Raw genomic sequence first — 25,646 nt, 5'->3', positions numbered from 1 at the left:
TTGTTTGGATGATTATGAGATTAGACACTCTTTTAAGACTATGTTAAGCATCTTATATATCTATGTGCAATAAATGTAGAAGACTATGTAATCTTCATATATGAAGGGTCTATGTATGCTCGATATTAATATATTACGTGAATGCGAGAGGTCTATGTAAACCTCAAGATAGATATGGAAAAGTTTTATATTTTCCGCATTTTTAACCTATAAATGCAATGATGTAAGCTAAGAAGATAGTCTTAGTCCTCTCCGAGGACGACGATGCTGGTTACATCGAGGGGGTGCTCCTCGAATGTGACAAGTACTTATTCATTAACATGCTTTCTAACTTAAGTCATTATCTTCATTAGTTCACTTAAGATTCAATCAACATATAAGGACATTCAAGTAATGGTCTAGGAGAAGACTTAGGGACTCACTCACTAACATCTTCAAAGCCTAATTGTGCAATGTCTAGATTGCGTCCCATACCACCACCTAAACTTCATAGAACTTCTCCAACACTAGTAGGTATTCCATATGATGAGAATAGGCAATAATCAACATAGACCATACTAGCTATGCATGGAATCCGGAGTCACGAACCTACTCTGATGGAGGTTTGTTATATGGGCCAATGTTAGAACTAGGACACATCCCAATGTAGGCACATGGTTAAGGAACATGAAGGCATTTCTGTGTTCTCTAGTGTCATCTTATTTAGAGCAACTCCCCTAGCCATACTCACTTGGTGCTAGCCTTTGTTTTCATAGAGTAATTCACATAAAGGAGTACATGAAGAGGTTTCATATCTAGTTCACAACCTAATCACATTACACCTTACCAAAGAGGGTCCACTAGGGCTACATACAACTGTCAAGAGTATTGTTCAATGATTTTCCTAAGGATGATTTCATGCGTTTCCAACTGACCAACCTTAAGTCCACCATTCACACAAGAAGGAAACCATTACGACTTTCAACTTTAAGGATATCATAACCTTACATCTAGGATGAAGGTTTCACATAAAGGACCTTCTTAGCAATGTTCAAGGTCACATGTCAATCACACATACAAGACTAAGAGGCTTTCTCATACTAAGTCAAGAAGTCATATTCACATTATACATGTATCAAGTAAGGGACACAAGTCTACCTAAATAAGACATACACATACTTCACCATACCATACACATAGCATACTGTTCTAGAGAACCTAGGGACAACCAAGTCAAATATTAGTAACCCTATACATTATTATAGGACCATCAATATAACCATCAAAAGACTTATATAACAAACTATAAAGAATTATGCATCAACCCTAAGACTACACACATAAGGACATAGTCATAATCTAACATGATCGCCTAATGTCAATAGAGGAAAACATACGTTCACCTTACTCACATGTTGAAAGATATGATCATACTTCACATAAATTAACTACATAACCTATCACAATATATCAAGTAATGCCAACAAGGCCATGTTCATCATAATGCATAAAGTAACGCCTACAAGGACACATAATTCACAAGTAAAGCATATAGCACCGCCACCATAATTGGACCATTCCAATCATAAACATAATTCAAGACCTAAATTACATAAAATAAATAGATTTAGGGCATCATACCACCAATACACTCTCACCACTTCAATCCATAGCTAAATCAACCAATACCCAAGGCCCTTACCCGTGGCCATGATCACCAATTCAATTCAATAATTACAATAGATCATGAATAAAAGATCATACAACATGGATTTATGTATTTAGGTCATTATACTTACAATTCTAACATGATTTTATCATAATTCAATAGACCTAATCAAACCGCCTAAACATTTATTTTGATGTGGGGTGAATTTACCAATTCACCCCTTCACTTTACAGTGACTAGCAAACAGTTGCAGGCCACCATCGACAGTTGCACATCGATGGGGCGTAGGTCCCTTGACGGGCCGTCCTGTCTGACCGTTGATGGGATCAGAGACTTGCCTTTGGGATATTATGATCCCTAGACTAAGTCCTGACCCACACCTCCTACCTACGGGGCATCACTCCACCTATGAGGCGTAGGTTGTCCCTCGTAGGTGAGACTGCTTTTTGGCAGTTTTGGCTCAAATGATAGGTCCTTCCTCAAAGACCCTTGGTTGGTCCTTGGGGATGTTTGGCCAAACGTTTCCAACCCGAATATGTTTGTATACAAGTTTAGGACCTCTCACATCAATTTCATCAAAAACTAACACGTAAAACTCAATGAAACACATTAAAGACATACAAGGTCATTTCAAGGTAAACCTTTCGAACGTCATGGACGTTCTTGAATGTTTGACCTCCAAACTTCATGAAACTTTAATCACTGTCTCCTAACCTCATTATAACCCGTTTTAGGACCTTAAAACATTAATACACAATTGTTAGGCTTTAGTTATACCTAAGTCAACATTCGTCCTCGAATGACACTTGCTTCCTTTTAGTCACTTTCAAGAGACAAAAAACTCAATACTAGCAATATATAACCATACCACGTCATAAACAATACACAATTATGAAGAACACCAATTTCACATACTGATAGAGACTCAAAACACAACAAGAGGATAGAAACAACTCTACGACTCATTATGCAATAAGACTCACATTCTTCATTTCAAATAGCAAGAACTCCTTCGACATTCATTATCATGCTCATATACATCAATTATAAACACCATACAACCATTTTCAACAAAAGAACAATTTAATCAAAATTTGAAAATCTTCACAGTAAGCTGCCAGGCAACACAGTGAACTAGACCAAAATTTCCAAAAATGCAACTTTTAGGCAATTGATGATAAAAGCATGACAATATGAAAGATAAAACAATATGAACTCAATTTACAACATAACTATAACTTCATGACATGCACAATGCAAGATATCAATAAAATCCACTTTTAGCAAGACTCCTAAACACAATGCAACATGCTACTATGACATTCTAACTCTCAATCTTGAGTTGAATAAAAGAGATGAGACAATCAATCAAAACTCTACTACTAACCATACTCCCCCACTTAGAAGGAACTCATAACAAATAAAATAGAGAAGTTATAACTTACCAACATCATCATCCTCATCATCTGGCTTTGATCCCCTAGCCCGGAATGCATAGAACTGATTCCTCTTTGGAGCATCATCACCCGGAACACTTGGAGGAACTTGCTTACCTTCCTTTCCTCTAGCCGCAATAGTAGGACAATCCCTCACTTTGTGTTCATCCTTACCACAACCAAAGCAATTTTCGGTACCCATTAGGCATTGCCCATAGTGCTTCTTCCCACAAGTAGCACAAGTAGGCTTTCCACCTTGAGAACCACTACCCTTCTCAAGTTTGACCTTAGGACCCCTAGGTTCATCTTGAATTGGAGCCTTCTTTTTGAACCTAGGTTGGTTTTGTTCACTTGGCCCACTCCTCTTTAAGTTTCTAGAAATCCTACTAAGCTTAGACTCCTTAATGGATTGAGCATACACCATTAGTCTAGAAAAATTCATATCACCATGGAGCATGGTCGTACGGCACTCTTCTTTCACAAGGTTGGCGACACCAGTCACAAATCTACTCATCTGATCCCTAGGGTTAGACACTAAGGATGGAGAATACCTAGAAAACGTAGTGAACTTCAATTAATACTCCTCAACACTCATATTTCCTTGATTGATATTGATAAACTCCTCAACCTTCACCTCCCTCTTCTCACAGGGAAAGTGTTTTCCTAAGAAAGCCTCCTTAAACTCGTCCCACTCTATAAGACCGGACTCGACCGTCTTATTATCTTTTCATTGAGTTTACCACACTTGAGCAACCTCCATCAATTGGTACGAAGCTAAATCCTTCTTCTCCCTAGAAGTCACCCCCATGGCACTCAACATCTTATACACACCATCTAGAAACTCTTGGGAATCCTCTCCCACCTTAGAGCCAATAAATATAGGAGGATTCATCCTCACAAAGTCTCTCAATCTAGAGGTCATAGTGCTCTCCATAGCATTCACCCTAGGCTCAACACCCCTATTCACATGAGTAGTCATGGCTCGGGCTAAAGCAAGTAAAGCCTCTATAATCTCCCCATTAGTCATTTCCGGGGGAACCACCGGAACCTCATTACCTTCATCTCCCATAGGGACTTGAACACCTTGAGCACCTTAAGGAACTTTCTCAACTTTCTGAACTTGAGGAGGAATCTCCTCATCCACCCTTCCCTCTTTCAACCTTCTAGAGGCCATCCTTATTGTAGTCATCTTCCTAAAAACACAAAGAAAATCATTAAGAAAGACACTCATAACTTTTTACTCTACGGCACGACACAAGAGTAGAGAAAGAACGGAAACTATATCTTCTTATAGTCTCTCGCCCACAGATGTGTCGCGACTCACAAGGATGATTGAGACTCTACTAAACGAGACTTTGTGAGACTTTTTGATTACTAAGACCACTTTCATAACCTATACTCTAATACCAACTTTATCATATCCCGAGAGTACCAACTTTGCATAATGAGCTATTAATGAAATGAGGTGTAAAGACCATGCTATGATTAGGAAAAGGATGTTTCTCCTATGAACATGACAAGATCCTATGTGTTTGATGCATTAAGAAGTGAGTGAATGAAGTTTTGTTTTCTTGTGTTCGAGTGCAATCCATATGAACGTTAGTGTTCCTTGTAAGTTTGTTCATTGACTTCTATGTGATAATATGTTGATTGTTGTGAGCTTCAATATGGGTCATTCAAGTCCTTAAAGTGTTTGAAATGTTCCAACTGTCATTCGAGGATGAATGTTCCCAAGTGGGGGATATTGTAAGGACCCTCAAAATGAATTAAGTTGCCTAGAGAATCACATGTGCCTAAAAATGTTTTAAATAAGTTAAATAAGTGTTTTACAGTATGTATTCTTGATTCGAAATCATTTGGAGGTCAAACGTCGAAAAACGTAAGAGACGTTCAAAAGTTGGCCTTGGGGCGTGCATCAGTGTCTTGGTGTGCCTTGGCATGTTTTATATGTTGTTTGGTGCTAAATTGATAGTATAGGACCCTAACATATAAGAGTGTATTTATGGCCGAAACTTCCGGGCACGACTCCCCAAAGACCGCCTAGGGGTCCTTGAGGAGGACCCAACCTTGGGCCAATAAGCTGCCCAAGGCAGCAACGTTTTGTTCATGAACGGAATGGGTCCGCATCGCGTACTAGGGTGTCCTTGGTCCAAAATTTTGGTCCGCGTTGCGTACACAATGTGGACTCTACTGTTCTACGAATTAATTCCAAAAATCACGTGGGAACATCTCCACATCGCGGACTAGCTCCCCGATGAAGATTTCGAATATGAAAGTAAGTTTGACATGTCTAAAAGTCCATATAAGTGTGGGGGTGTTTTGGTAATATTTGGAGACGGTTATAAGAAGTTTTTAAGACTTATTTAACCCCTTTCCCAAGTCAAAACCCCAACACCCAATAAGAAAATTAAAAATCTTAAAACTGTCTTCTCCTCCAAATTCTCTAAACCTCCATTGGAGGGAAAACTGAAGTTGAAGCTAGGGGCTAGACTTTGATGGTTTCTTCTCAAATTTCTCATGGGTCGTCAATCAATAAGGTATGGTGATCCTTCATCTTTAGTTATCCATTCATCTAAGGAGTTGAATCAAGGATTTTCAGAAGTGATTCAAAGACCGAAAATTCCCAATTTTCAATCTAGCCATAGGTCCATTGTCAAATTGATTTCAAAAGCATTATAATGATGAATTTATGATTAATAAATGATTTTGAGATGAATTTCAATCCAATTCCATGAAGAACCCATGATCTCTCTAATTTCTCAAATTATGATATAATGGGGTTCTTTTGATATTGATTAGATGATGATTGAATTATGTTTAGAATGTAATCAGTTGCTTAGTTCTATATTCCTTAATGTTAGTTGATGATGAATCATTGGGAATTGATCAATGATGATCAAATCTTGGAGTATTGGTAAGATTGCCCTATTTTCCTCTACTTTATATAGAATTGGTAGTTGAATTGGCCTTGTATGGCATTGTGTGGTATGGTCCACTTATGGTGGCGTTGTTTACTTTCTTGTCATTATATATATGATGTGATCATGGCCTTGAAGGCAATTGTATCTTGAAAGTTTGGTTGTGATACTCACACAATGTGAAGTATTATGCCTAGTCTTCTATGCTATTTCATGATCTAGGTTATATTGATGATGCTTTCTATATATGAATGAAGATTTTAAGGTTAGGGGTCTATACATTTGACATGGTCGAGGTCTATTGATGATTGGTTACTCTTGTGTAGCATGACCCCTACCTATGAACCTCTACATCAATGTGTGGTCTTAAGCATGATTAGAAGTCTTAGATTCAAGTAATAAAGATGTCTTGTATCCTACATTAGGATGTTGTTGTGTGTGGTCTATAGTTCCTATTACTCTATATGTGAATTGTCTATCATTTAGGGGACTTGAATGTGTATTGTGACCTTTGTAAGGTGGCTTCCTCAATGTTAGGATTGTTTCCATTATGTGATCATGTTGTCCAATGTACACACACACCTCATGCATGCTTACAAATAGTATAGGTTCATGGTGTCTAATGAAAGGGTATTATCATATGCACTTGTGTCTACTACTATGCATGTAGAGTATATATCCATGAAGTATGTTATGTATCCCTTAACTAGGATGACTTGATAGGTGTACTAGTATGACAAGGGTAATGGGACCTTGTCTATGTATTGCACATGTGTGCCTTGATAGGACAGTTCCTAGGTTTGTTATCTATGTACATGAATATGAATGCATGAGTATGTTATGAATATGTATAGTGTCTAAATGTGTTTATATGAAAGGATTGCTCATATAGTTACACATATACAACACTTATGCATGAATGAAATGAAGTATGAACATGTGTGGTCTAAGGGTGTTTATGTGAAAGGTTTGCTCACATATATGTATACACATACATAAAAACATGTTCATTAGGCATGTATGATGATCTAGTCAATAGAGGGGCTCTTGAAAGGTATTCTCAAGGGTATCCTAAACTAGATGGTGCTTGAATATGTTATGTCCATGTGAAAGGTTTTCTCACATGATTTAGGTTGATAAATTCTCATATATGACCTATGAGCTAAGCATATGAGGGGTTAACTCTCCTAAAGCCTGTTTTTTATAAAGTAATGGTAATAAAGGCTTTTCAATAAAAGGAACTTAGCTTAGCACCGAGTGAACTTGAAGTTGAGGGGTGTCCCTTCCCAATGTGGAAAGGTAAGTTCACCATAATTCTCACGAGGTGGATAAATGCAATGCCCTATTTGGCATAAAGAGGGTTTCCATATACGCCTCCAAGTTTCATAAACTATGATTGCCCCATAGGATCTAGCAAGTGATATCACCTAATATGCTAGCATTATGTTAGTGTTCTACTTTGGCAAGGTAGAGCACCTTCCTTTGGTGTAAAGTTATATAACTCCAAATTCCATTGTTTAGCACCCATGGTCTTAGTGTCCGTTAAGGACATAGTTTCCCTAAAGTAAAATGGACAATGAAAGTAAAGTAAGGACCCTAGATAGGATAACCTAAGGGAAGTTTCTTAATGTAGGTGAGGTATGGGACTTTATCTATGCATTGCACAAGTAGCTCCTGAAGGGAGTTCTAGGAAGATTTTCTAATGCATATGACTATGTTTATATTCCTTATGCATGACATTGTAGTGTTCTCTTCTTTTTGTGATGATATGCATGGTATGAGTCCTAATGAGTCTATATGATGTGGTCTTACCTTATATGCATAATATTAGACTTATTGATTATATGATGAAGGTCTCTCTTGTTATGCATGTAGTTGACTAAAGTTGTCATGTTGATGTATGAAGTAAATGATGATGCTTGTGGTTTCTTTGTAGGTTTACTTAGTATGTGTTAGGTTATGGGCTTCACATGTACATTGCACTAGTAGGCATAGATTGGGATTTTGGATAGAGTTCTTATGATGTCTTTATGAAGTGAAGTCCAAGTGTGCTATTATTGACTACTACCTCCTAGGATGTCATTGGTAGTGTTGACATGTATGTTATCTTTGAATGAGTCTTCTATGTGGTCCATAAAGTATGTTTAGTCAAATGTGAAATATGAGTCTTATGATATGTTATGTTTCCATGAATGTGTATGTTGTAAGTAATGAAGGTTGTGTGAATGTTCACCTTGGTGGCCTTAAGGTGATGCTTGAGTGTGGATGGTGGAATGGGACATTATTCCTGCATTGCACCAAGTATCACTAGACGGTTACTTGGTAGTTAAGGTAAAAGCAAGGTAATGTTATGAAATGGTAAATGTGCACTAATTGTAATATGTATCTTTATATGATGTTGTGACTATTGTACATGTCTATATGATATTTATGAGCTATGTTATACTTATTGTACTAATGTTTCAAGAAGTTTTACTAAAAGGCACGATGCATGGTTTCTAAAAAAATGTCATCTTTAAATTCATGTTTTTGCATGGTTGTAATACTTAGTGCATTCTTGTACTAACACCATTCTTCTTCACCTTTTTACAAAAAGTGTAGGTTATGGATGCTTAAAGGATGTCTCTGTAATATCCTAAAACGAACTAAGGTGAACTAGAGCTTCGTAAATGTGTCATGAGTTAATTTTGTGTTAAAATGGTTTAAAATGATGTGATTAGGCAGTGTGTGAATTTTGGTGACGTTTCGAGGTCAAACGTCCAAGAATGTTCATGACGTTCAGAAGATGTGCCTTAGAAAGTGTTTGTGTGTCTTCATGTGTTTTAGTGAGTTTTACGTGTTTGTTTTAATCAACATTGATGTGGGATATTCCTAAGACCTAGAAGACTATGTATAGGGGTTCAAAATCTAGGTACGACTTCACCTAGGACCCACAAGGGGTCCTAGAAGAGGATCCAAGACTTGGCAACCAAGCTGCCAAAACTAGGCAGTCGACGCCCTAGCAGTTTACTGGCCGTAGTCTAGACGATGCCCCATCGTCTAGGGGCGTAGGTCAAGACTTAACCTAGGAGATAAACCCTCCCCTTTCCAGATACAGACTCAAACGACGCCCATGCAGCACGGGCCATCGTTCAGTCGTTGCCCCGTTGCTTGGGTCTGTCGATGGATCCCTGCAAAAGTTGTCACGTTTCACTACTTTGGCTTGGGGTGTTTTGTAAATTCACCCCAAGTCTTTTATGAACCTAGGAGGATATTTTTAGGGTTTTTTAGGTATATTAAATTAGTTTTAAGTCCTAGACCTAGACAAGACCCCTCACTTCAAATATTTAAACTCTCTCTCTAAAGAAAGACTCTCCCAAAACCCATAGAAGCTTGGACTCAAGGAAAGGCTTGGAGGGCTGTTGGTGGACGTGTTCTTCATCAAAAATAGTGGGTTTCCTTCTATTTGAGGTATGGTAGCCATCCTTGAGCTCTCTTCCATTCAATGAGTCATTTCTAAAAGATCTCAAAAAAGGGTTTCCAAACTCTATCTTCTTCTATCTTTGACTCTAAGCATGGGTCTTCATGTAAAAATGTTTTAATGATTCAAATGTGTTGTTATTAGTGTTAGTTGGTTATTTTAACCTCAAAACCCTAATAAACCCATGCTTATGCATATTTCCAACTTCTAGCTTGAGAAATGGGTTATATGAATATGATTGTGTAGTATTTGAAATATGGTTTCTTCATGTTGATATTGTGGTTTATCTACTACCCTAAGAGCTATTTTATGATTAATTTTTGAGTGAATTATGAATAGTTGTTGAAAGCTTGGATGAATGGTAAGTTGGTCTTATTGTCTAACTCTTATTATGAAATGCTCTTGAGTGGTATGGTCCACATTTGGTGGCGGTGTTTACTTGAATATATGAATATGAATCTACTTGTGTATTGTGAATAAGGACATTAGGTCATATTATGTGAAGTATGATATTAATGATGTGGTTCTTGTTTATGTGCTTTATGAAGCTTGTTATGTGAAGTATGCTAGAGATAATGTCTAAAGGAACTATATGATTATGTGAAGTATGTTTAAGTGTGAAATATGATGAATGAAGGTTTAAGCATGCTTAGAATTCAATGTTAATGAAATGGTGATTAGATGAAAGGTGTGCTCACATTTACACTCATATACTCACACTTTAATGAATGAATGAAATTAGTAAATGTGATTAAGGGGAGTTTTGGGGTGAACACTCTTCGTGAGTTGAGATGAAGTGTTTAGTAGCAACCTCACTACCTTCCAAGAGGTTTTGAAGATAGGTAGGAGCATGGATGCCCTTCGTGAGTTCAGATGTGGTGTCCACTAGTAATCCTTAACCTATGGTATAAAATGTTGAGAATATGTGGGGAGTTAGACCTAGCACCAAGAGGATATGAAGAAGGGCGGTTACACTTCGTGAGTTGAGATGTTGTATTTCCAATGTACCTCTTGAGATGAGTACTCCTCGTTAGTAGAGAATGAGTTACTTAGTAGCAATCTCCTTATCCCTTAACTATGTGCCCGCATAGGTGTAGCTATTGGAAAAGCCATATAAAAGCTAAGATAATGACCCTACCCTAGGCAAGTGGGGATCCCTCATCCGTTAGGGGTAGTATCAAAATTCTACGTCTAGCTCTCATGGTCTATGTCGGTTAAGCTAGCCCCCACAAAAGAATGAATGAACTAAGTCTCCTAAAAGAACTTACTACTTAGGGTAGGTGGTGGTATGGGACGCTATCTATCCATTGAACTAAGTAGACCTTCCGAATGGGGAGTCTTGGTGTGTTTTATATGAAGTGTACGAACTAAGTCTACTAAAAGAATGACTACTTAAGGTAGGTGGTGGTACGGGAAGCTATCTATCCATTGCACTAAGTAGACCTTTCGAAAGGGGAGTCTTGGTGTGTTTTATATGAAGTATATGAATGAGTTATCATGTGTTGTAACTGAAGTTAGATGACTTAAGGTCTAATGTTAAAGAAGCAAGTTAAAGTTAAGTTTTATGTAATGAAGTTATGAATGACTAATGTAGAGTGCTTAATCCAAGGGAATCCTCAAGGATCACTAAGTGGAGTAATAGTATGGGATGCTACTCTCACATTGCACTTAGTGTAACTTATAATTCCTATTGGAGAAGGGTACTTACATGAAGTCCTTAATGTATGATTGTCCTTCAAATGTCTTGCCAAGAGTGTGGACTTGTTTTCCCGTGCGAGGTAAGCCTATGGTTTGTAGTCTTAAAGATCACTTTGGTGTGTATTGAAGAGGGTGTATGGGTGGTCCCTTCATGTCTTACCTTAGTGAGTCTTAGGATAACTTGGTTAGGAAAACCTCAAAGGAAATAAGTTCACTATGCTTGGGATGAATTGTTCACTGTAATGTTTCATTGTAAAGTTGTTTGAGTTTACTGTAAAGTGATCTTTTGGTTCTAAAAGTATGAGAGTTCTATTTTATGTGATTAATGATGATTCTTATATTATTTCAACTCTAAAATAACGAAGGTTTTACTTATTTGTCATGAAAGCTTATTTTACTAAAATGTTCCTTTTTGCATGTTTTTTCATATGCCATACTTAGTACATTGTCTTCTACTAACCCCATACTTTTCTATACTTAGTAAGTATAAGTTGGAGGCAAGTTGAAGACTAGAAGGCAAAGCTTCAGAAATCTACTCTCTCAAGACTCAGTATGTCCTCATATATTCGAGGGCATAGTTCTATTTCTTAGTTCCTATCATTAAGACTTATTGTGTATTTTCATTTAATGTAAAGGACCGTGTCCCTAAGATATTTATGTCGTGTCTTTAAGTTGGCTTGTGAAGACGAGATCACTCCTTAGCTTTTATGAAAGATGTTTTCTTTTTATTAATTTATTCGTGAAAAGTTTTAATTCTGCACTACTTTTCATGTCTTATGTAATGAATGAGAGCTAAGGCTAGTACAAGATCTCCAAAAGGTCAAGTACGCAATTGTTCCGACCTAAGGGTGCTCCCTTCTTCTAGGGGGGGGGGGGTTTGGGTCGTTACAGTCTCTAAGGTGAAGGGCTTGATATGTGTTTCTCAAGCTCAAGGAAAGGGACCTTAAGTTCAAGGATTTCCTATGTTATGTTTATTCAATGTCATGCAACAGTTTAGTTATTATTTTATGTTGTAAGGGTCGTGTTCCTAATATACTCTAATGATGTTGAGTCTAAGATGGCAAAGAGACTTAGAGTTTAACTATGTATTATGTCTTATGTTTTATATACATAATGGAAGTGATGTTCTAGCATATGATGTGCTATGAAAGTTTTAAATTTTCCGCTAAATTTACCATGACAATGCGATAAATGATTACTATGGGCTTGTATAAGACCTCCGAGAGGTCAAGTACGTCATGTTACTTCTATGGTTCTCCCCGGTCGTGACAGTTATGATGAAGCAAGGTTACTTCAAAAGGTATCATAAGTATGTCTTGAGATGGTATTCACTTGTATTGGTCATGGTTTACAATTGACGTTATTTAGCTCTTATGCTTATGTTGATGTTAATGCAAGCTATCATATTTAGTACATGTTTGTACTAAAGCATACTCTTACCTATATTTCTTATTCAAATGTAGGGCCTGACGGTCGCGACTCTCATCCCCGTGGTTAGGATCTTAGTAGAGACAAGACTTGAAGATTGGTGAGTCCTCATAGCATCCGAGGCTATAGCCGCCATTTCCTTTTGATCTTTCATATTATATTTTAAACATTGTTGTATGGGTTGTGTCCCGAGATATTCATGTTTTAGATGGTTTTAAGACCAAATATAATAGACTTGTGCTTTTGTTATGAAATTTTGATGTTGTAAAAATGTTTTAAATTTCCGCTCATTTCTATTATTTATGATATGAAATCTAAGTGGCTTATGTGAGGTCTCTTGGGATCTCTTATGTCATGTTACATCCAGGGTGTATTCATGGGTCGTGACAGATTTGGTACAATTGTTGATATTATGTTATTTTAAATAGTGATATGTATTAAGGAATATACGTTGATGGCTGATCTGGTACAACAACTGGTGATTTTTTTGTTTTTAAGTATGATATATTTTAAGAAAAAAGGTTCGAAATATATCCGAATTTTTTATTTTTTATTTTTTGGTAAAATTTATTGTTATGTTGGTGAAAAGTCAAACTATTATTATATAGAAGTAATTTATGTACTTACATTGTATACTTAACTTCCTTCATTTTTTCTTGATTATGTGATATATTAAAAGGAACTAAATAGCACTCATTTAACCCTCTTAATTATATTCAATATGCAATTTTAAGAATTAAAAAGTCATTTCTTCAAATTTCATGTATAATTTAATGATTTTTATTTTTATTATTTCCACAACTTTTTATCATCCTAACCCCCTAAAGTAATTAATAGTTATGTTCATGTTCACATTGTAGTCCTATAAAAACAGTAGACATGAATGAGTATATCACCTTTTAAGTTATTATGTATTCGGTGCTTATTATATTCATATTTTGGTTGACTTGAAGAAGAAGATAAAGGCTACTAAATTGTGATTATTTTATGGAAGTGGAGTCAACAAGAGCTTGAAAGATTGTTCATTGATTTCATATATTTTTTCTTTTGTTTTTAATGATTATGATCCAAAAATGATGTCGCATTATTATCTTTCTTCCTATGTTCTTTCTATATTTCTTCTTTATTTTATATTTTATATTTTATATTTTATATGAGGTTCTGATTGTCATAAATCTATTCCTTGTGTTAGGTTCAAGATATCAACTGATAATTTTGCTAAAAGTTCTCATAGAGAGATAGAGATGGGGAGAAAGAGATGGTAATACCTAAGTTAAAAAATTGTTATGTTATTATCTTTTTGACAAATTCACTAGTTTGTGCCTAATGACGAAGGCAAGTATATCAAAAAAAAGTGTAAGAAAAAGAAAAATATAATTATTTTCTAAGAATACAAGGACAAATATTACCCTTTTCAATTATTTTTTGTACAAAACTTGGTTTTAGTGTGGTTGATGATTTAAGACTAGTTCATTGAGGTTTTTGTAGTTAAAATTTTCCAAAACTGTATAAAATGTATGAGTCGCGTGAATAAATCAACCTAAAACGCTGTGCTTAGCATTCGGATGAAAAACGAATGGCCAGTATAATCTGTGGAGGAAATTAATAAAAAGCCTAAAGCTACTTCCAATGCTCATATCACTTTAAAGTATCCCATCTTGTACCTAACACACTTACTAGTCACAAAGGCAATCAAGCTGGGTATCAACACACTAACCAACAACTTTAGACTTGTGCATCACAAACAAAAATCAACATACAATCCTACATATCATCAAGTGCCTATTTCACGGCCTTTCAGCGCCGATTCAACTACTTTAACCTTCTTTGCATTTTCACTGTTCATGACTGACAGCTTTTCAAGTGATGCTTTCAGCAGTGACATTTCATTTTCTTGGACACGCACTTTTCTCCTCACTGATACTTGTCGCTCTTCATTTGACTGGCTGGGCTGTAGAGAATGTGTGTATCTTTTCAACCTGGCATTTACTGCTTCAATAGAAGAGCGTAGAGCATCCAACTCCACTCCCCTAAATCTGTCTGCATGACGTAAAAACATAATGTTCAGTTCCATACTCAAAAGGTTAAAGCCAGAACAAAAATACATACTTTTCCACCCAAGCTTACACCTATTTCTTGTTTACACCGTAAAAAAACTAAGATCCCTTTAACTAGCCTAAAAAACAAAATTATTCTCAGGATGGGTATTACACGCCACTTATACAGGGAGAAACTATTTGACCATCATTACGGACCGCCCGCTCCATTTGTTTCAACATAGGATCACTCGCTTCCTTTCAGACCTCACCCACAAGAAAAAGAAAAACACCGGTCCCAATTTCTGTACACCCTCAATTCTAGCAAAACATCCCATTCAGCCATCCAAAAAATCTATACAGCTGCTCACACGACCACTGATTTTCAACTTTAACCACCCCCCCCCTCCCCACCCCCCTTAATCCACCCCCATCTCCCACAAACTCAATGTTCTCTTCTCTCACTCAACTCACATTTTCTCTCAACGCACCAATCTGGCATCAGCTCGACCCAAAAGAAAAAAGACATGACCACCATAAATGCCGCCAAACATCTCTGACCCCAGCAACTCCACTAGACTGGTTTGAGGTGGGATTGCTGAGGTCTTGAAAGCAGTGCAGTGGTGGAGAACAAAGGATGTTGCCAGTGGCGGTGGTGGTTTTGATGGAGGTGGAGAAGGAGGAGGTGCTGGGAAAGAAAAAACTCAATAAAGGAGAATGAAAAAAATCATAGAATAAGAATGATAGACTGTTGGATCATTTGAATTGATCCGGACAGTTGATTCTGCCTCACTTTATTTTTAAAATTTGAGGCTCTAAAAACAATCAAAGAGTTGGAAACTCAAGCCAACATGCTCGCTTCCGCTTCGTCCATACGTCTCCCATGTTTCCAAATCATTGGGTATTAGCCAGGGAATTTTCAAATTAAGGTGGGTAAAGGGAACCCCCACCCTGAAGCCCCTCGTAAGGTGTGTAAGCAAGAAATTTGGTGGAACTATCAGAGACATTATGAATTAAGCCCGACAAATAACTCATTGGCCATTGTTAGGGCTTACAGGCCAGTATCCATTAGGGGTTGGCTTCTAGAGCATCCAGAGAGGTGGTAGAAATAGTCTGTCGGCCAAATGCAAAAGACTAGACATATATACGTGCATTATATCAGTTTCTACACCATGATGAGCTAGCGTTCACAACAAACCAAAAATAAAATTACATTAAGCATTGGCATTCGATGAGCATATTACCAAGTTCAGACTTAAACTCTCGTTCAGCTTTAGATAGAGATGTCTTATGTGCTGCCGGCAGGTGTCTAAGGCTTTGCAAGCGCTCTTCTAGCTCACCGTGAAACCGAACTGCATGCTCAACACGATCCTCGATCTTTTCCTGTTTCCTTTCAACTTCCAAAATCTTTTGCTGTGCTTTGCATAATCGAGAATACTGATCATCAATGATCTTTTTTACATGAGGTGCATGATGTTGAAGCTCAAAGTACACCTGATAACAGAACAAAATTACCGTTAGTCATAACATGAAGAGACCCTCTACTGTCAAAAGAACTGATAAAAGACAGAAAAATAAAGATTTTCTTTTAATTCTGACCCAAGTGAGAAATGAGAAGGAAGAGTGCACAGAACCAAAGGATTAAATTCCTCTTCCGTGCAAAGCAATGCACAGTTGAAATTTGAAATACATCCTCAGATAGTAGGGGAACTAACAACACCATCATTACAAGAAAACTGCTAACAGTTTATATAAAAATGTCTTCCACTCAATCTTTTCTAACAAGTAAATTGCTTATTATGGAATGGAGGGGTAGGAGCTCCATTTACAAAGTATATAGAAATATTTCAGTATATGCTCCACAGAAACAAAGTAGCATCCAACAGATGCATCTGATCATCTAAGTAAAGAACCCCATCCTGGCCACATTTCTATATTAAGTAACAATTCAACTTTAAAATGTATATTTTACCCTAAATGAAATGATTTATAGCCACATAAATTTCTATCATTCATTTTAGACCACAAGTTTTAAAAGTCTTCCTTTTTTTTCTTAAACTCTGTGCCGAGTCAAACTACCTTATATTAAATGGGACACAGGGAGTAAAAGAATATTGCCACCAAAACTTTCACTAGCAGATAAAATAAGGCACACCCCTTGTCCCCTCCGAGGGGGAAATATGAAGACTTACAGATGATAAGACGATATCCAACAAAAAAAAGAGAGCTCAACAGGAAAAAGTCACATCTCAAATCAGAACTATAGCGTACGAACAGCAGAATGTTACCTTGTGGGCATATTCCACATAGTTTTCATGAAAAAGCTTGAAATATTGATGAAGGGTTGATCGGCCTTCAATTGAATCCGCAGAAACTGAGCGCAAATGAGGTGATGAAGGAGGCAAAAGAACTACCCTGGGCCCAGTTAGGAGCTCTTTGCTTATGATAGTAGAATCTGTATCTTTTGGCACTTCTGCACCTATGAGTTTGTCAACCTTATCAATAATTGGGGGAAGAAGTGTATTCCAAGTCTCCATCTCAACCATTATACACTCATTAGAAGGGGTAAGACCCACAATCCATGAATCTCCAAAAGAATCTGATAGAGCCAAGAAACCAGAAAGTGGGCTGGCTGAGGATGCTTCTCCTTGGGAAGTGCTAAGAACAGGATGCACAGAGGGACTTCTCATCATGTCTTCTTTGCCACGAGTCTGATTAGTGAAAGGCAAAAAGTGCAACACTACTGAATCAATTCCTCCTTCATGAAGGCAATATATTCTTTCTGAAATAATGGGATCAACAAACATTGATAAAACAGAACTGCTTCTTCTGGGCAGAGCTAAATCCACAATAGCCAACCTCAGAAGAGGAGGTGGATGCCCCAACCATAAAGTATGATCTGGTGGCACATCAAGCTTCAAAATGGAGGTGTCACTTGACAATGACTCGCAAATCATTGCAAGCCCAACTATACTATCAGTTGAATCCAGACATACCCGAGGTGGACTACTAACCTTCCAGACAGGCTGCACTTCATCAGCTAAAGCATCTATCTGCAACTGCCCCCTACTCCAAGCAGTTACTAGGATAGAATCTTTGCTAACTAAATCATAAAGAAAACTGACAGCACGCCCTTCATAAACTGGAGGATGAACTGAGTCATCTTCAACACCATGACTTACTTTACTTAAAGGTCCCTGCAAGTGAAGCCAGTGTTACAACATAAGGTGTTACATAGTTGGAAAGAGAATCAAGCAAGCTATCTCTTCCAGAAAACAGTTCCATTATATAACCAAAATATAAGCCAGCACACAATAGTGTTTTGCACTGACTGAAAATAACCTCTTTTCCTTCATAAAGAGAAACAAGAATAGCTGTGCAGCTTAACTTAGATGTCACCGTGTAAAATTGCAATTTCACGTACACTTTCTCCACTTCAAGAAACAGAAAAAAGGAGAATGCAGTGCTCATCTAATCAAAGCTTGTAGTGGTATTTGTTTCAGCATAAAAAGGATAAGAAAGAAAACTGGAATGAGGCCCCTCTGCACACAGAAATGGAAGTTCAGCGGATTTCTATCTGAGGAGATGCATGGAAGAGAAAATAGAGTTATTTATGTTGAAATAAGTCTCAATTGGTTTCACCATGTTTTCCACCACAACTTATAGTCTACAGTTTCTAAAATTTGTTCAAGTCTGGACTCCTTCACCAATACACAAGTTTTTTTTTTGAGAAGGCAACAGTCTTGTATTATATTCCACGAAATCAAACCTGCCACAACCTGTTACAAGTAACTAAGACAGAATAAGAGTTTCTCATCCAACAAGACAAGAAGTTGGGCAAAAAATTCAATGCACTAGGTAATAAGGACAGACGGGAAAGACTTTCTACTGTATCTTTCTTCTTCCTAGTGCGATCCAGTCGAAAATCAAATGTCAATATATTTGTCATCCGTGTACGTTCAATTGAAGGGTAGATAACTATTTTGTTCTCTTCTCTTACATGCATCAATACAATAGATCTTCTGATTTTTAAAAATATTACAACTTGCAACATTTTATACTGCCATGTTACTATCATTGTTTATCCCAAATTCAGAAAGGGGGCAGGCACATAGAAGACTTCTTCCTTCATATTTTGAAACTCAAATTAATGTTGGTTTCTGAAGAAGTTCAAGGTAAATGGTGCCGATGAAGCCCATCTAGTGACTGCTATATCTATCTAACATGCATGGTAAACACAACAATAATATTGAAAAAAAAATAGGTTTGATTGTGTTAATTAATTAGCACAACTTTAGGAAACTTTATTTTTCCTTTTCCTAGCGTAAGTATAGGAATAGAATATTTTCTTTTATTGAATTTGACTTCTTTCCTTAATTAGTTAGGATTCATTTACGTAAAACCCTTCTCATACAACAATATGATATACTGAAATACAAAGAAGCCTTTTCTTCTTACTCAAATTCAACATGGTATCAAAGTCCTTGCTGCCTTTTGAGGTGTGTTTCTCCCTCCCAGCAAAAAACAAAAAACAAAAAAAGGGAGGGGGTGTCACCAATGACTACTCCCTAATGTTTTAGAGATTACTTGCTTCTTGTTAATTTCATGCTTACCCACCAAGTTTCAGATTTTTCTGATAACCAGAGTTAGATTCCATCAAAGCAGAGCTGGTTTTCCGACGAGACTGATCTATGCAATGGTTTTCTTTGGTTTTTCTTCTTCTGTGGGGGACACAAAGCAATAGATAATAATTCTCTTACAAAAACCAATACTATGAAATTATATGAGGCGTATCGTGATTAGTCAAGGTCTTGTTTGCTCTATATTAAATTTAGAAAATTGCTTTGGTTATATTAATGGCGAGCAGAACCAACCTACTGCATTTGATAATGGTTTATGGGATTCCAATAATTCACTTGTTAGGACATAACTTTCAAATACTATGCACCTACAAATCTCTAAGCAATATTCATTGGGACAGGGAGTAATAGATTTTTAGGAAATTACGGTATATAAAGAATGGGTGGTAATGTAATATCAGCCTATTAGGTGTACAGACAATCGAATACGTTCCAAAGGCAGTGGTTAGAAAGCCATTAGCTATTCCGACATAAATCCCTTTGTGACTAGAAGAGTAGTTTTGTAAGACTTTAGAAGAGCCTGTCATGTGTCAATAAGCACCAAACTCAACGATTGAAGAACCGAGGTGAGCAGTACAAGGAACTAGTTACATATATTAGATGTGGCACACTTTGAATACTATGCACCCCCAAATCGCTAAGCAATTTATGCCGTACACTTTTGATACTTGCTTTCAGTCATTTCATAAGATGATGATTAGTACTTAATTTGAGGCTAAGAAAAAAATCTAGCAAACTAGCAATGGCATAGATACATGGAAAAAGATTTGGTGCTTATTTAGAGTTTAATGGGATAATCCGTCAAACTTAGTCCCTATTCTAGTGCACAAAATATGACTGAAGAAAATTAGGCATGTATTAGAAGTGACAAGATCTCTTATGTTTACCATGACTCTACCAAAAAACCTACTAGGGGATGTCCTTCTAGTTGTCAACAGAATGCAACTTAATACCCTTAGGGGTCGTTCGGTAGGGAGTATTAAGAGAAACAATCTACGTATTATGTATGGTATTATTTAGTACTATGTTTGGTAGGCACTGTGGGCCCATGTATAACTAATGCATGCACCCTACATGGTATTATATGATGTATTACTAATACCTTCCATTTGGTGGTATGAGTAATACATATGATTTAATACCATGGGATTACCATAGTAAAGACAAAAGTATCCTCAAATCATTTTAATCATTTTGTTTATTTTCTTGATTTTATATTTTATATTTGTACTACTAAATTTATTTAAATAAATTATCTTGCAAATTTCATTAATTAAAGAGTTGTTTGTTGCTAAATAAATCCAAAATGAATCAATATAATATTTGAAATGTGAGTTGTTTATCATTTACTAATAATAAAGTAAAATATATCACCACATGACGTTTGTGACTTGAATGTATTTTTGTTGATATATATATATATGTGGTTTTCTAATTATTTGTATTTTGAACAATTTATAAAATTGCATACTTATTAAAACTACAACTTGCATTATTTTATCTGTAAATGTAGATGATTTATTCGATTTCACTATTGTTTACCGTCTTTTTGGTTTTAAAAGTAGATGGTCTATCTTTTATATATTGAAAATTAACGCTGATTGATAAATTTGTTAAGATGACAATCATTTACCCTCAAATAATTTAACTAAGAAAATAGCAAACGCTGCAATACAATTGTTCTTCTCCTAGATAGTTAGAAGGCCATAAAAAATAATATTGGCAAACAATTATCTATCTTGCCCCAATTACATGAAATAAAAATCCCATAATAATTCTAAGGATATAATTGAAAAGAAAACTTTTTGTCGAATTTTAATCCCGAACACAAGATGGGGTGGGAAGCAATACCAAACATTTGGTAAAAAATAACCCCTACACTACTTAGGGGTCGTTTGGTAGAGTGTATAAGAATAATGCTTAATATAGTGTATTAGTAATGCTTGTATTAGCAATGCATGTATTAGTTATGCTTGCATTAATTATATAGATTATTTATATGCATTGTTTGGTTTGATGTATTAAATAAAGCATGCATTGCATAAAAAAATTAATTTACAAAGATGTCCTCCACTATTATGATGGAAAAGATATAAAAAGAGATTTAAGGGGCAAATGGGTCTTCAAGGGGTCGTTTGGTAGAGTGTAATGCATGCATTAGGTGTGTAGTAGTAGTACCTTGCTTGGCGCACATTTTCTTGCCATGTATAACTAATGCTTACATTAGTTATACACTCTATTGTGTATTACTAATACCAAGTAATTCTAGGTATTAGTAATACATAGCATTTCACACTTGCATTAGAATAAATAATTACAAAATTACCCTCAAAGCTTTTCAAAACATTTCCTAACAGTTTCTCAGCTTTTCATTTTCTTTCTTGTCATATGTTTTTGTTTTTATTTTATTTGGTTTTCAATGTTTTAATTTGTTGGTGTTTTAATAGACTTTATGGCCTCTTAAGTATCTTTGTTTTAAAAAAATTATTCAGTAGGAAGTGCATGTAGAACAACAGACCCATGAAAGGAATCTGGAAGAGTGGCTCCAACCAACGTGAAAAGATTCACTTGGCTGGTAGCTAAAAGAGCCTGTCTGACTCATGAGGCACTGTAGAGGAGGGGCACCAACATAGCCTCAAGGTGTTTTCTGTGCAAAGAGGCTCTGGAGACCAACAAGCACCTGTTTCTCCACTGCACTATAGACGAGGTGTTCTCCGTGCAAAGAGGATCTGAAGACCAACAAACACCTGTTTCTCCACTGCAAGAGAACAGCACAGGTCTAAACTTTATTTACCGGCATAGCCAGTGTAAACTGGACTGCTGAACTATGCCCAGACACTCAGGAGATTTATTAAGCCGTTGGATTAGAAAAGGGAGGTAGCAAGAGTCAGAAGAGGTGGGGAGAATAGTTTCAGCATGCATCTGGTGGAATATGGTGGAATATCTGGAAAGAAAGAAATCAAAAAAATTTGAGGAAGTTGAGAAATGCCTCCCTAACCTATTATCGGATTCTCAACATCACACTTATACTTTGTAGGGGATCCTATTACCCCACTGGATTCTTTAAAAACTAATATTTACCACCCTAAAACTAGACAACCACATTCTCAACGTCTAGTGATGCACACTCGCTGCCAGCTGTCATTTTTTGTTATTAATATTTATTTTTATCTCTTTATCCCCATTTTGATTAATTACAAAAAGATCATTGTTCTTTTTATTCCTTCTTCTTCTTCTCTTTTGTTTTTCATTCCCTTCTTCCAAATCAGTCACCCACGATTAAAAAAAAAACTATTTTATTATCATTTTTCCATCACCTTATACCATCCTTCAGCACCTTGACGAGCTTGATTACTCATCACTTTTGAATTTTTTTATTATGTTATTTCTTTGTCTCCATGACACCAAATTTGTAATCAATTTTATTACGAGCTGTCGATGGTCAAATTCTTGGGTCTTCACCAAACAACAATAGAGCTTGAAGATAAAATCTGATAATTGATGCATGTTACTGACCCAAAACCAGTGAGAAGGTAGATTAATAGTGTTGATATTTTGAACTAATTTGAGATTATAAGACCACGAAAGATATAATTCAATTATTACTATTATGTGGCTTGGGTAGTAGAGGCGGATTAGAAACAAGACTGTAATTAGAGAAGTCGGCCACTGGAGGTGATGTAGGCAAGGACAAGGTCGACGATGAAGGACAAGACTCACTAGGAGGGATGATGGGTACATTTGTTTGGTGGGGACCGTGACTAGGTACTATAATGTGGTGACGAAGAATGAGGAGTGTCACGAGGTGCGGGTGTGAAATAAACTAGGAGGTGTGGGCGGTTGTGGAGGACTAGAATTTGGAGCAATAGCAACAAGGAGAGAAATCAAAGGGTGTGACGAAGTTGGTTGGGATGGGGGAGGGCCAAGGACAGAAGGTTCGGCAAATAGGAATTTGCTCTCATCAAATTTGATGTGTCGGGCAATATACACTCGTCAAGTGGAGCGATCAAGGTATCTATAACCCAAGTGGCTGGGACTATATACCCAGATCAAACACCAAAAACTCATGTTTAGATTTACTTTATGAAATTCATGATCGAAGAAAATTATTTTACAATCATAAATGTTTTAATTGAATGGATTTCTCCGTTTATCAAAAAAGAAATTTAGTAATAAAATGGACACTTCAATGATGGAAGGTGTTAAATAATTCTATTTTCTTTTCTCTTTTTTGTCTTGATTCCAATCTTTCTTCTTCTGTTTTTTTTTTTTTTGAGAATGATAATTTTTTTTCCTATTTATCCACAGGTATACTACGTCAAAGTAGCCCCCCTCCAAAAGTATTACAAACTAGATTGACTCCATCTGTGCTTTTTGTCACAAATAGTCTATAACATCAAAAAGTTCTTCTACTTGTACTAAAACTTTCTGTTTACACCAAAAATAATAAAGAGCTATACAATTCATCTTAAAATTCTGCAAATTGTTCTTCTTGCCCTCAAAACATCTTTGATTCCTTTCTTTCCACACTGTCCACCATATACAAGCTGGGACAATCCTCCATCTCTCCTCCTTAATTGTAGTATTGCCTATATTGATCCAACAATTTAGGAGTTGTGTTATGTTTCTTGGTTTCACCCAAATGATATTCCTAAGGTTGCTGAATATTCTCCATAATCGATCTGTCCATTTGCAATGCAGGAAGAGATCGTTGACCGTCTCTGCCTGTCCCTCACACAAAAAGCATCTTGAGCATAGTTGGAACTTCCCCTTCTTTATATTCTCTTGTGTCAGCACTGCTTCCTTTGCTAGTAACCATGTGAAACAAATTACCTTGTATGGGATTTTAGGTTTCCATATCAACTGCCATGGCCAGAGCTCCTTCCTGTCATTTGAATTTGAATGATTGAGATCTTTGTAAGCTGACTTGACACTGAAAACCCCTTTGCTGCCAATCTTCCACACAACCTTGTCTTCTTCCCTAGTCATATTACTAAATTGTGCCATTGTATCATGGAAGGCCACTATGTTCCCCAACTCCCAATCATTTAGATTCCTCCTAAGATGTAAGTTCCACCCCTGTCCTATCCAGATTTCAGCCACAGTTGCATTTTGTTGATAGCTCAGTGTATATAAGTCCGGAAATAATTGTTTTAGGGTTCTTTGGGCTATCCATCTGTCCTCCCAAAATGACACCTTCATTCCATTACCCACCTGGAATCTGATTCTAGAACGAAACAGAGACCAAAGATTACTTACTGATCTCCAGATACCACATCCATATAGTGTAGTCACCATCTTTGTCATTCACCGATTCTCCATTTCATATTATGCCCTGATCATCTCTCTCCAAAGCATATTCTCTCCTGTGATAAACTTCCAACGCCATTTCAGCATTAGGCTTTTGTATTGTTTCTTCATGTTCCTAATCCCCAGTCCCCCGTCTTTCTTGTTTTTTATGACCTCTTCCCACTTGACTAGATGAAACTTCTTTTTGTCTTCATTTCCCCGCCAAAAGAAATTTCTTCTCAAAGCATCTATCCTCTGTATGACCTTATCTGGTGCTGGGAACACAGACATCATATAAGCAGGTATTGCATCTACCACACTATTAACCATGGTTAATTATATTGGTCTTTACTCCGTGAAGCAAATTGTAAAGAAAATATTAGAAGATGGATAAAAAGATGTCGTTAGTATAGTGATGGTGGTTCAAGGTGGAGGAAATGGTGGTGAGGTTAATGTTGAGTAACGAGAAAGAGAGGGGAAAAAAGAAAAAGAAAAAAAAAGTTAAAGAGAAAAGTGAAAATATATATTTAACAAAAAGGCAAATTAAAATGTTACTAAAATATTTTTTATTAATTCTTTTGACTTACACATGCCTCCACGAGAGTGAGGAGACTCTCTGTGCTAAGTCAGCATCTAAGGGTGTAATTATTCCGTTTTAAAATAGTCTAAGGATTAATAATACTCCCGTAAAGCATAAGTGTGTAGCTGAATAACAGGTTGAGGGGGCATTTGACTATTTTCTCAAGATTTTTTTAAGGGAAAGAATGTGTTATACAATTAAGTGAAAAGCAATCACTTCTTTATTGCTGTAAAGAACAGGAGATCCAGCTAGTGAATTTTATAGGATCTTTATAAGTATTTGTGTTCTCTTTTCTCTTGTAACAACTTTTTCGAGGTGGGCAGCATAGACATTAATACGTAAGTTTCCAAGTTCAAACGTGTGACATCTTTGCTCCATCATAGGAGGTGTTGATTGTGTTAATGAATTAACATGATTTTAGGAGACTTAATTTTTCCTTTTCCCAGTGTAATTAAAAGAACAATGTTTTTCTTTTGTAGTAATTGATTGTCTTTTCTTAATTAAGTCAGAATC

General features: G+C 36.5%; 1 protein-coding gene across 2 annotated transcripts in view; it reads right to left on the bottom strand.

Annotated features, from left to right (window-relative positions):
- Positions 1–14,179: 14,179 nt before the first annotated feature.
- The window catches only part of LOC107004603 (nuclear pore complex protein NUP88), a 28,338-nt gene continuing 16,871 nt past the window's right edge, over positions 14,180–25,646 (bottom strand). The window contains exons 8-11 of one of the 2 annotated variants that reach the window (XM_015202868.2): positions 17,639–17,821; positions 16,913–17,335; positions 15,869–16,118; positions 14,180–14,628 (exon numbers count right to left, since the gene is read on the bottom strand). In XM_015202868.2, coding sequence (XP_015058354.1) covers positions 14,363–14,628; positions 15,869–16,118; positions 16,913–17,335; positions 17,639–17,821 — 1,122 coding nt within the window. In that variant the 3' untranslated portion in view covers positions 14,180–14,362. Of the gene's footprint in view, positions 14,629–15,868; positions 16,119–16,912; positions 17,822–25,646 lie in introns of both variants that reach the window. The other variant, XM_015202867.2, reaches the window with a different exon arrangement.

Source organism: Solanum pennellii, chromosome 11 (genome assembly GCF_001406875.1).
Source record: "Solanum pennellii chromosome 11, SPENNV200".
Lineage (NCBI taxonomy): Eukaryota > Viridiplantae > Streptophyta > Magnoliopsida > Solanales > Solanaceae > Solanum > Solanum pennellii.
This window is presented reverse-complemented; position numbering and strand designations above follow the sequence as displayed.